This window comes from Pipistrellus hanaki (genome assembly GCF_964339955.1).
Source record: "Pipistrellus hanaki genome assembly, chromosome: 9".
Classification (NCBI taxonomy): Eukaryota; Metazoa; Chordata; class Mammalia; order Chiroptera; family Vespertilionidae; genus Pipistrellus; species Pipistrellus hanaki.
This window is the reverse complement of record NC_140511.1, coordinates 65,148,412-65,161,626: the sequence shown is the minus strand read 5'-3', so window position 1 is coordinate 65,161,626 and position 13,215 is coordinate 65,148,412. Positions and strand designations below refer to the sequence as shown.

At 37.5% G+C, this 13,215-nt stretch overlaps 1 protein-coding gene across 1 annotated transcript; it reads right to left on the bottom strand.

Annotated features, from left to right (window-relative positions):
* Positions 1–204: 204 nt before the first annotated feature.
* On the bottom strand, positions 205–13,164 carry LOC311627569 (uncharacterized protein; the record flags this gene model as incomplete). Its single annotated transcript, XM_084894072.1, has 3 exons — positions 205–1,170; positions 11,208–11,263; positions 12,234–13,164. The coding sequence occupies 3 exons, from the start codon at positions 13,162–13,164 to the stop codon at positions 205–207; spliced, it is 1,953 nt and encodes a 650-aa protein (XP_084750198.1).
* Between the last annotated feature and the right edge of the window lie 51 nt (positions 13,165–13,215).

The following is a 13,215-nucleotide window of genomic DNA, read 5'->3' as shown; positions in this document are numbered from 1 at the left end:
CATTATTTACTAAGTATTTTCATTTTAAAAACACTTTGCTCTGTCAGTTTTCTTTTTCCCCCCTCACCTGAGGATATGTTTATTGATTTCAGAGAAAGAGAGAGAGAGAGAGAGAGAGAGAGAGAGAGAGAGAGAGAGAGAGAGAGAGAGATTCATTGATGCAAGAAGTCTTTTGCCATATGGGATAATGCTCCAACCAATTGATCAACCAGGCCTGGGCACTCTGTCTATTATTTTTCTCAGTGCATTTTTAACATCTTTATTTCTTAAGCTATAGATCAAAGGATTCAACATTGGAATCACCACAGTATAGAAAACTGACACCACTTTATCCCTTTCCAGGGCATAGCTAGTACTTGGTCGGGAGTAAATGAAAAGAATTGAGCCATAGTACAAGGTGACAGCTGTCAGATGAGAGGCACAAGTGGAGAAAGCCTTGAGGCGGCCTTGGGTGGAGCAGATCCTCAAGATGGCAGCGATGATGAAGAGGTAGGAGGCAAAGATAAGCACAGTGGGAGTAATGATGTTGGAGGCAAGTATGAAATAGAGCATAGCCTGGTAGCTCTCCTTCACATCACAGGCCAACTTTACAAGGGGCGGCAGGTCACAGAAGAAGTCATCAATGATATTGTTGCCACAGAAGTTCAGGGTAAATGTCTCACTGGTGATGATGACTGAGTTAAGAAAGCCACCAAGGTATGAAGCTGCAACAAGACCGGTGCATAACTTTGAGGACATCACCTGGGAATAAAGCAGCGGGGTGGAGATGGCCACGTAGCGATCATAAGCCATGGCAGCCAACAGGTAACATTCACTATAGGCCAGTCCAGCTGAGAAAAAGAACTGAGCCAAACAGGCAGCAAAGGAGATGCTTTTGTCTTCAGAGATGCAGGTCATAAGGATTTTTGGATTATAGACAGAAGAATACCAGAGATCCAGGAATGAAAGATTTCCAATGAAGAAATACATGGGTGTGTGGAGCCGCGAATCAGCACAGATCAGAGAAATCAGGGTGATGTTCCCTGAGAGACTGATGATATAAATGATGAGGAAAATGAAAAAGAGCACGTGCTGTAACCATAAGTCAGCTGTGAACCCTAAAAGTATGAACTCTTTAACTTTGGTGAAATTTTTCTCATCCATTGATTTCTGAGTTTCTGTGGTCCCTTTCTGTGAAAAGATGAATTAAGATATATTTAAGTTCCCCCATCATTGAGCATTTTAGAGCATTGAAAAACCCAACAGATGCATATATATTATTCATTGTGAGACATGTTTATGCTGAACTGGGTTAGTTATTCTTGTTGAATAACTAAAAAAAAAAAACACCTGTTCTATGCTAGCTTAAGAGATCAGTTAATATCAAAATAGCATAACATGTATCACCTTATTTTTCTTCTTGTTAGAGAGAGTGATTTGTGTTCTTGTCTTCTATTTGCACTTCGGATAATTGGGAACCATGTGGAAGATATTAAAAAAAGGAGTTAGAAAGGATGTGCTGGTTTCTCTTTGGGTCTTTGAATCCTTTTGTCTTTTTCCAGAGTTTCCATGAAGAACAGTTTTATAATTCTAATATAATGTTGAGTATCCTTGGAAGTTCATTTTGCTGTGAATTTTTTGAAAGTGATTATATTTTATCCAACTTTCTATTCACAAAACTAAGAACATGGATATTCATGAATAAAAAATGTATAACTTGAATAAAATAATAGATTTCCTTAGATAATAGGAATCTGAGGCTATAACTACTTGTCTGAATTTCAAATAAACTTTTTTGGTCAAATCAACAAAAATATATATTTTTAGTATGTGACAGAACTTTATTAGTTTATGTCTACCATAAGATTAAAAAGGTTAAAAATCACTGTCCTGTAGAATCAAGAGCAAAAAACAACAAAACAAAAGAAAACAAACCCACAAACAAACAAACAACTAAGCTGGCCAAATTGAATGATTTGGGGGAATATGGTAGGCTGAATTTTGCCCATAAAGATATCCAAATTCTAATTGCTGAAACCTGTGAATGTTGCTTTATACGGGAAATGAGTTATTAAGTGAAGAATCTTGGGCTGTATATTAGTAGATTATAATGATGAGCCCTAAATACAATTATAAACATCCTTATATGAGGGAGGCCCAGGAAGATCTGACTACAGATACAAGAGGAGGAAACAATGAGACCACTGAAGCAGAAGGAGGAGAGAAACAACCATAAGTATGCCAACAGTCATAAGTACCCTGATTCCCAACTAGCATCTCTGGGTGGGTGTGGCCCTGCCAATACCTCATTTTTGCCTCTGTGTTATTAAGTTTGGACTTCTGACCTCCAGAACTACAAGAAAGTAAATTTTTTGTTGTTTTAAGCCGCAAAGTTTGTGGTAATGTATTTACACAGGAAGTTCTGGAACTTGACCTCTTACAGTCTTCTTGCCTTCAGAGGTAGAAATTAGTAGCTGGACTGTTGCCAGCAATGGGAAAAGCACCATCTCTGCTAGTCTATGATACAACTTAGTACACACCACAGTAAAAAAAATAAAAAATAAAAAAAAAAAGGCTAAACTGTGATTGTCAGGGCTCTGAAATGTATTTTTGGGTGGGGGAGGGTAGAAAACTTAATCTTGGTCTTATACTCAGCTATGGACTTAAAATTGAGCTAAATTTTCTTTTTAATCTCTCTTGTCATTGAATCTAATTGATGGCAAGAATTTATAATTTTTAACTGCACAATACTGGTAAATATTAATGGTATAGTCATAGTCAAAGTAGAAATTCTTCATACTAAGCAAACGGGGATTGGAATGAGTGACATTTTGATTCCCTTAGTATTTCATAGCTGTCAGCTGTTAAGGTCATTTTTAATAAAGCCTATTTCCGGAAGCAGCTTAAGAGCAAGAATCAAAAGAACTGGGTTCTGGTCTGGGTTAGTTGCTCCCAATTTTAAATAAACATAATTTACAAATTCTATATTCTTACCTACCTTTCTCAGATTAGTGGGACTTTTAAAGTCCACATTTATAAGAAAGCACTCTGAAAACTAAGATTTAAAACTTTGTAGTACATTCTCTATGATTTCTTCATCTCTGTATTCAGTCCTTCAGATATGCTATTTGCTTCGTCCTGCAGGGATGTCCCCTAGAGCTGGTATGTCCTCATATAGAAACTTCCCTTCTTTATTATGAGGCCTTCCCCTGAGCTGAGAAATTGCAAGGCTTGCAAAATTACTATTGGGTTTGAACATTTCAAGAGACATTTCTTCCCTAATCTTTCTTGTTTTCTTTTATAGGTATTAAAATATAAAATGAACATACATGTCAATATATTTATCAATACTTTTACAAATATAAAAGGGTTGAAGGTGGCTTAGCATGAGTCATAAGGCATAGGTAAATAGCATAAATGAAGAAACTGTAAAAAAGAAAAGCAAGACCTGGTCATAAAATGAGGCAGGGAAAAACCTGTTGCACACCAACGAGTCCTATCTACTGCTCTGTGCAAATCACAAATTTGACTGGAAACTTTCTAGGAACCCATATATGTAATTTGTAATGTCCAAATGATAAGTCACCATCCAAAAAAATTGGGCAACACATTACCATTCTTGATAGTAACTTTGAAATCATTTCTCCCAAATTTCTTTATAAAGAGAATGAGGGAAATTTAAGGCATAGTATATTGAATTATAGTATTATATCAGTATACACTAAAGAGAGATTCTTTTAACCATTGGCATTTTAAAATGAAGGAAAGGGGGACATCTGTAATACTCTCAATATTTTAAAAATAATAAAATAAAATATAGAAGGTTTTTTTGTGCTACATTTACTTGCCATTAATTTGTAGACTTAAATATGGTTACAAGCCTTATTAAATCAAGAGGTGCTCAGACATCATCTCCCCACCAAACAGCTCTCCTCCCTGTCTTCTCTAATCTCCCTTCACCAGGAGGTATCTTTAAAAGGCAAACATGCCAAAACTGGTTTGATTCAGTGGATAGAGCAACAGCCTGCAGACAGAAAGGTCCCAGGTTCGATTCCCATCAAGGGCATGCACCTTGGTTGCAGGCACATCTCCAGTAGGAAGTGTGCAGGAGGCAGCTGATCAATGTACCTCTCTCATCAATGTTTCTAACTATCTCTCTTCCTTCCTCTCTGTAAAAAATCAATAAAATATATTTTTAAAAAATAATAAATAAATAAATAAAAGGCAAACAGCTCTGAGAGTGATCACCCAAAAGGAATTGATTCCTTAGTGATCTCTCAGTCCTCTCCATACTTAGTGTACCTGCCATCCCTATCATTCAATTTATTACATTAATCAGATGCATCTTGACTAATATATTAACTAGAGGCCTGGTGCATGAAAATTCATGCACTGGAGGGAGGGTCCCCTTAGCCCATCCTGCCCATTCTCACAGTACAGGATACCTCAAGGGCAGGAGGTGACCCCAGAGATCAGGGGAAGACAACAACCCCCATTACATCTCTGCTGCTGTCACTGCCCGCAGCGCAAGCCTCAGCTGGCCCTGGTAACCTGAGACTCAGATGGCCCTTGGTGGCTGGACAGCCGACATCCAAGGCTTGCATGTGTCTTGGGCCACCCTGGGTGTCTGGGCTGGCCCTGGGTGGCTGGGGGCTGAGGGAACTGGGGAACTCTTAAAACAGACATGTAGAGTGGCCATGTGTCTGCCACTCTGGCAGGGCTGAGGGGACTGGGTGCCGCCATCTCATGGCTATGGGCACCACCATCTTTGAGGATGTGGCAGTCAATTAGCATTTCCCCTCCTTATTGGCTGTGGGTACCACCATCTTTATGAGGTTGTGATGGTCAATTAGTATATTCCCTCTTTATTAGATAGGATTATAAATGTATAGTATATTGTTGAAGATATAGCTTTTCACTCTTCTTAAAAAGCTCCTACCCCATGCACTACCTAATGTAGAAAAAGAAATATGTTTAATTCATTAAAATATTCACATGTGCTATTAGGTTGACCTACTATAAATGGCCAATAAATTTCCTGTGAGATCACACAAAAGACAATGGTAGGTCACACACAGCTGCAGAGGATTTATGAGAATAAAAACACCCATCAAGTATACATCTAATTGCTTGTTTCACTGAAAGAGAAAATAAAGCCTAAAAAAAAGATATTTCAGCTTCCTTCATCAAATGTAATTATAGGGGAGAAAAACTTTATTCTTTATTTCACAAACTCAAATTATTATATAGTTTCATTATATTAAGAATTGTTTTGTCTTTTGTTCATATTGTGACCTTTTCCCTGGGTTAATTAAACATAATATTTACTACATGAACATAAATTACTACTTCATTTGAATTTCAACTCAAGCCCAGAATTTCTCACATTACCTTAAAAGTGCCTTCCACTCCACTGAAGAAATCCTCTTTCCAATGATAATAATATCAGGAGAAAATATAAGCCTGAGCAACCCTTTGGGATATGCTGCAAACAGCAAAGTATACCTTTGTGTGCTCTGCTGGAGCCAAGTGACAAATTATAAAGCTCAATTACCTTTCCAGATGAAGTAGAGAGAAATTATTCACCATTAATATAATTGAGCCAATTAACCTCTAAAACTTTGTGCATTTTATTCATACATTTGAGATAAAAGAGAATTCAGCAAGAAGGAATAACCAACAGAATAGATGAATACCATAGAAGATACTCAAGAATTATTTGCAGTCAATGATAATAATAATGATAATGATAAAAACATAGTTCTGAAACATATTCGACTATCACTTAATAAAATGATCTCATTTACAAACAATGAAATCAAGAGACAGAGTTTGGAGACTTTGAAATTGAAAAACAGAATAAAAGTCATGTGGTCAGAGTAAATTTTTACCTCTACATCAGACCATGATTATATTTATTCATTTAAAATATATCTTACCTAGCAACTTTTAGGTACCCAACATTGAATGTTGAGGGCAATACAACTGTTGGGCAAGGAAAAGTATTGAGTGAGTTTTGTAATGGTTAAGTGGCAAGCCTCTGTTTTCCTATCTATAAAATGGAAATAACTTGTCTTCACAAAGTTGTTATAAAGATTACATGACATAACACATAATAACATATTAAGAAAAATCAGTGGGAGGAAAAAACAAACAGAAATAGAATAGTTCCTTGTGGAACTTATGACCTCATAGGAAAAGTCATCAAATAATGATATAAATTTATACTTACACATTATGACTAGTGTGTGGAGTCATAACAACAGGTGTCAGGTGATTGTATACAACACTTGACATAGTGTTGGATCTTAGGGAAGATTTCTCTGAGGAGGTTATATTTGACCTGAAAACTGAAGGATAATAATAAATGTTCACTAATCAAAGTGGATGACAAAGGTGGGAGGTTATTGGGGGTGTAAAAAGAATAGTGTTGCAGGTTCTGAGGAAAAGCGTTGTGAATTCCAGGAAGTGAGGAAAGTTTAGAGATGTCAGTATCTTTTCGGTCTCTATCCTCAATACACCTCTTTGCTTCCAGGTCCAAGAGAGAGAGTTACATCCAAGCATACCCCAGATGGGGAGTGCAGGCAATGCTCTGTGAGGACACATGGGAACCCCTGAGGAGTGGTGGAACTGTGCTAATTGTCACAAGCAGGGTGCTTAGAAATAATAGTAAGGGAGTTTTATAAAGCAGATAAACTAAGAAATAACGTCAACTAAGGCCTATAATTAGTACAACCAAAGTATAGATCATCATTTATGGAGGGAATAAAAAAGTTAGAGGGATAGAAATGCTGGTGTAGATTATGATTGTCTAAACTACTCAACCGTCAGCTAAATGTGAGGTTCTCAAATCTCTTGGTCTCAGCAACCCTTTATACTCTTAAACAGCATTGGGGAACCCCAAACAGATTTTCTGAAGATGGGTTATATCTATCAATATTTACCATTTCAGAAATAAAAACTGAGAAATTTGAAATGTTTTATTAATTCATTTAAAAGAGTAATAAGCCCATTACATGTTAACATAAATAATAGATTAATAAATAGGATAAGTTTATTTCAATACCAAAAAATATATAATGAGAAGTGATAGGTTTATATTTTTGCAATTTTTAAAAATGTCTGGCTGAAACCGGTTTGGCTCAGTGGATAGAGCGTTGGCCTGCGGACTGAAAGGTCCCAGGTTCAATTTTGGTCAAGGGCATGTACCTTGGTTGCGGGCACATCCCCAGTAGGGGGTGTGCAGGAGGCAGCTGATCAATGTTTCCCTCTCATTGATGTTTCTAATTCTCTATTGCTCTCCCTTCCTCTCTATAAAAAATCAATAAAATATATTTTTTTAAAAATGTCTGGCTATACAAGATCATTAAATTCTTACAAGTATTTATAAATTCAACATACTAAGCATTTTGTTTTGATTGAAGTATATTAAGAAAATTTATTCTTAAACAGATATGCAATTAGAAAAGGGAAGACTACTTAGTCTTCAGATAATTGTCATACTCTTCTTTGATAATATAACAAAACATTCATGTTTTTAAATTAATTTCAATGTGATATGTGAAGCCAGTATCTGTAATATCTTAGATTGTTATGAAAACACTGAGTATGGACTGCCTCAAGAACCAGCAAAGTTTCTTAGACTATACTCTGAGAACTACTGTTCTAAACATATCCCTTGAAAGTACCAAAGAACATTTTAATCAGGCATAAGAAAATGCATTAGTGAGATGATTGAAAATCTTTGACACTGTCCTCAGTAGTCTGGAAATGACAATAAGAGATGCTGCTACAAAATCAGGTTTCTTAATTTCAAGGAGAATAATAAAATCTTGGGGTTTCATCTAAGAGAGAGTATAAAATCATCACAAATAAATTGGGTATAGCTACAACGGTATAATAAGCCCCAGGAATACTTGCAGTTGAGGTAGCTGAAGAATAGTAATGGTGCTGAATAGATTGTGCTAGGTCATACAGCTAGTGATATGCAGATATAGACAAATTTCCAATGCAGGTCTTCACAACTCCAAAACATATAATGTACTAAATTACCAGAAATACATCATGAAGTAGAGAGAGTCCTTGTTCTTGTGGGGTGTATAGTTCAGATTGTCACAAATACAGAGTAAAACAATTGCCTAGTGTGATTGTGAGAAGTTACATGACTTGCCCCAGACCAGGAAGAGAATTAATGACAGGTTCAATGTCATCATAAGTCTTCAAAATGCACTTTGTATTTCTCAGACACTCTAGCACTTTTTTTCTAGCTCCCTACCCCACTTTTCCGCCAGAATGGTTTGGTCTACGTCCATGAGAACAGTTCTAAATTAAGGTCCATTGTTCATTAGGAAGAATATACTAGTATATGGGTTTCAAGAGATCAAATATCTCTGCTGAAAATGTGCTACAGGATATCTTTATTTTCTTTTTTTGAGACTTATTTGTATTTATTATTAATTTATCTTTATTGTGTGAAAGTCTTATGTGCCTTACTCAATCTTAATGATGCTTAAGGCATCTTATTAGAAAGGTGATCAGTAACAATGTTGGCCTTGCAGCCCAGTCTCACACTGGCAAACGTAGTTTGTTGGCGTTTTGCTGTAACAATTTTTCTGAAGAGTTAAAGGCTGATTCATCAGGCTTCAAACACCTACAGCATTTTATTATTATTATTATTATTATTATTATTATTATTATTATTGCATTACAGAAATGTTAGAAGCAAAAACTACCTTAGAGATGATCTGGGCTGAACCCTTTCTTTGTCAAGTGAGGGAACAAAGAAGTGGAATGGAGAATTTATCTACTCAAGGTCACAGAGTTAGAGGCACCACAACCCTGGCAAGAACCTGGTTCTTCTGATACTTAGCACAATTACCCTTCATAATGTGGGTGGGCCTTAAATCAGTTGAAGGTTTGAAGAGAATAAAGGCTAATCTCCCCCAAGCAAGAGAGAATTCTGCAGCAACTACAGCATTGGCTTTGCTGCAGCAACTACAGCAGTGGCTTTTGCTGGGTCTTCAGCTCAATGGGATTTGGATTTGAACTGTAACATCAACTCTCCCCTGAGTCTCCAGCCTGCCAGCTCCCCGTGCAGGTTTTCATAATCTTATGAGTTAATTCCTTAACATAAATTTCATTGTGTATAGATATATATATATATATATATATATATATATATATATATATATACATATATTCTATTGATTTTGTTTCTCTGAGGACCCTGACTAATACAAACACCAATAATAATAGCAAACAAATGTGTAACTGCTATTGTTGTCATTCCCACTCTATATGTGGTCACAAAAGCTCAGAGAGATTGTGTAACTTGCTCAGGTTCACACATCTATTAAATAATATAGTAGCAATATGAACCCACGTTTGGTTCTAAGGCTGATTTTTCTTCCTCCTCCATCTTAAACTCTAGAGTGGTGATGAAAGGGGTAGATCTGAATCTCTGTTATTGCTGCCCCTTCTTTCTCACTCTGCAGCTGCTGGGATGGAAAGAAGAGGTGGAAGAGGGCAGAAAAACACTGACTGGGATAATTGGAATCTAATGTCAACATCTTTTAATGACAGAGGCATGATTACTGGCTCTTTCTCTTGGGGATTGTCCTAAAGAAATAACCCAAATTGCAAGGTTGAATGGTGGTGGCACCTTTAACCAAGGATGTGTTTTTCATTGTGTATATGCAAAACCAAGTAACTCCTGGTTTCATTAGCTAGTAGATAACATTGGCATTCTCTTTCCTTTAATGCTAAATTATGATGAACTCGTTGTCGATGCAAGAGGCAGAGTGTTATGCTCTTCTCCAATGTAGTTCAGAGCAATCCAGGGACAGAAACAATTTATACTGTTGCTCTCTTGCCTTCTCAGCTGCCTCTGGCTGCTTCTACTTCGCCCACAGGTTCTTATTCCCATTGCTCCAAGTCTTCTCTTATACTTCTCCATAGTGTCTATTCTTCAAAGATTCCATCATTTTCTCCCAAACCTGCCAACAGTCCCACTTTATTTTAAGTCACCCATAGTATATTTGAGGCCAGGCTGCAACTTCTATTTGGGACTTTATTAGAGGTTGGGGAAAATGTCAATCCCTGAAATTTAGTAATAAACAGATGTTGCAGGTAGTGAAATTAAGTATATTTTGTGGAACTTTTCTTTCCAGTTATTATGCACCAGTATGTCTCTACTAATTATTTCTCTGTAAATATATATATATATATATATATATATATATATATATATATATATATATATATACTTTTTACTATAGGATGTGTTTGAAACATGTAATTCTTTTCTAAATATGAATTGGCTTATGAAATCCCTCTGAATTGTGGTTGACACTATGTTCTCCTTATTTAGATTCTCTTAAGGAATTGTAGGTTGAGACTCTAGGAAGCACCTTTAGATGAAGACTAGACTGTACAAAGAACAGAACTCATTTTGGCTGAATTGAATCAAGACCTAACCATGAGGAATTTCATGTGGTGTTACCCCATGATAAGTCTAAGCCTATAGCACATGTTCTATGAATGTACACTTTGTCCTGATGGGACTGTCCTGCTGTAGTCCACAAAGCAAGCCACTCATAGACTCAGGGGAATCTATGTTGTACCTCCAAGGTATCCTCAGAATTGCTCATCTAGGAAACACACTCTAAAACAAGGTTCCTAGAGTTTAAATGAATCTTCTATAAATACATTTGATGATGTCATATTTTTGGCTTTTTAATGCATAAGATAAAACATTCCCAAACCACCCCCCTACACACACACACACACACACACACACACACACACACACACACTTCAATGATGAGCCAGTCATCTGGTCAGAATTAACTGGTCTTTAATAGACTGTGACTTTTAGAGAAAGCTTCTTAATCGGGTTTGCTAAACTCATTTTGGGTGGAAAGGCAGACCTAAGAGTTTCTTAAAATTCTGAGGACATTTCTAAAACAATTTAGCTATTATATTATAATGTCCTCTATGAAAGCTGACCTGTTTCCTCAGTGAAACTATCTCCTTTTCATGTCTTTATGTCAACATCAAGAGATAAGGATAAATCAGGAAAGACAATATAGAATTAGGCAGCATTCTTGGGTCTCTCAGAGGAGCTCAGGTCAGAGCTGCCCAGCACTTACTTTGCCCAGGAGGCCTAACCATCAAGTTGAGTTATGTGTATATACTGCCCTGTGATGCTACAAATCTATTGACCTTACTAGGAACAGGGAGATCTGGATGAAGAGTCTAAACACAACCACAACATTTCTCTGTACTGAGTGGATAATGAACTTAATTTATTAACAGGGTTTAGAAGGCACTATCACATGCACAACCAACCCCCACATAGAGAAGTTTAGGTAATCCTCTGAGCATCTACCAGAAAAGTTGAATTCTAAGAAAAGATAAGCTTTCCCCCTTCTATAAGAAGCTTTTTCAGGTATAAAATGCACTAGAATGAGCCAAAACTGGTTTGGCTCAGTGGATAAAGCGTCGGTCTGCAGACTGAAAGGTCCCAGGTTCAATTCCAGTCAAGGGCATGTACATTGGTTGCGGGCACAGCCCCAGTGAGTGGTGTGCAGGAGGCAGCTGGTCGATGTTTCTCTGTCATCGATGTTTCTAGCTCTCTATCCCTCTCTGTAAAAAATCAATAAAATATATTTTTAAAATTTTTTAAAAATGCACTAGAATGAGCACAAGTCTCTTCATTACTTCAACAGGCTGTGTAGACTACTCCATCTGTCAGAATGGAACCCAGATCCGTCTTCAGTCCCTGAGATGTATATAGTTCTTTGTGCTAAGGTCACCCTCAAAGCTGGTGTTTACAGCTGAGGATTTCATTCCACTGATAAGGTTAAACATGAGATCTCATTTCTTTCTTTCTTTTTTCAGATTCCTATTGATGGGAGCTAGGTGTGAGTGTAAAACCTAAAGTACTGCATTTTAAAATTTCAGTACCAAAGAGTCACCAGGAAGAGAAAACATTAGCATAATGATAAATTAAATGGACTGTGAGTTCGAACTATAATATTAGAATATTGCATAGAAAAGATCACATACAGGGCTTAATGAATCTATACTAATTGACTAAATGAATGAATGATAGGATAGATGAGCAAAGAAAGGAATGTCAACCAGCCCCCAAACACTTGCAAGTGGCCTAGAATCTTGGAAATCTACACAATTAGTCTGTCCAATTAGAATCCTCCCCTAATTTCCTTTCTAGTTAAGAATTTAGTCCCAACAAGTCTTCCTCTTAGCGACAGTCCTATGGATGGCATCTTTGACCTCCTTGTTCCTCAAGCTGTAGATAAGTGGGTTCAACATGGGGATCACTGCTGTGTAAAACACGGACACCACTTTATTGATATCCAGGGAGAAACTTGCACTGGGTCGTACATAGATAAAGAAAAGAGTACCATACAGGATGGAGACTGCTGTCAGGTGAGAAGAGCAGGTGGAAAAGGCTTTGCGCCTCCCATCGGCAGAGTGGATCCTCAGGATGGCAGTGAGGATGTAAATGTAGGAGACCACGATAGTCAGACCACTGAAGACTCCCACAGCTCCAGCCACGACGAAAACTACCAACTTCGTGAGCTCAGGATCCGCACATGCAAGGGAAAGCAGGGGGGACATGTCACAGAAAAAATGATTGATGACTTTGGGGCCACAAAAAGGGAGACGAAATGTGTTTGTTGTATGAGTCATGGTGTTCATAAACCCGATGACATAGGGACCAACTACCAGCTGGATACAGAGTCGCTGGGACATGGCAACTGAGTACAATAGTGGGTTGCAGATAGCTACATAGCGGTCATAGGCCATGGACGCCAAGAGAAAACACTCTGCTGCCACGAAGAACCCAAAGAACCACTGCTGCAAAGCACATCCCAAGAAAGAGATGACTTTCCTCTTCACAAAGAAGTCAGTGAGCATCTTAGGGCTCACGACCGAGGAGAAGCAGATGTCCACAAAGGACAAGTGGCTGAGGAAAAAGTACATAGGTGTGTGAAGGCAGTTATCAATCCGTATCAGAATAATCATACCCAAGTTTCCTGTGAGGTTGATGATGTAGAAACTCAGAAAGAGCAGGAAGAGAAAGACCTGCAATTGGGGTTTGTAATTCAAGCCTGTGAAAATGAACTCGGTGATCCTCGTGTAGTTTTCATTGGCCATTGAATGGCTGTGGTTTCCACTAGAAGAAGAGAGAAGTCACAGCAGATTTGG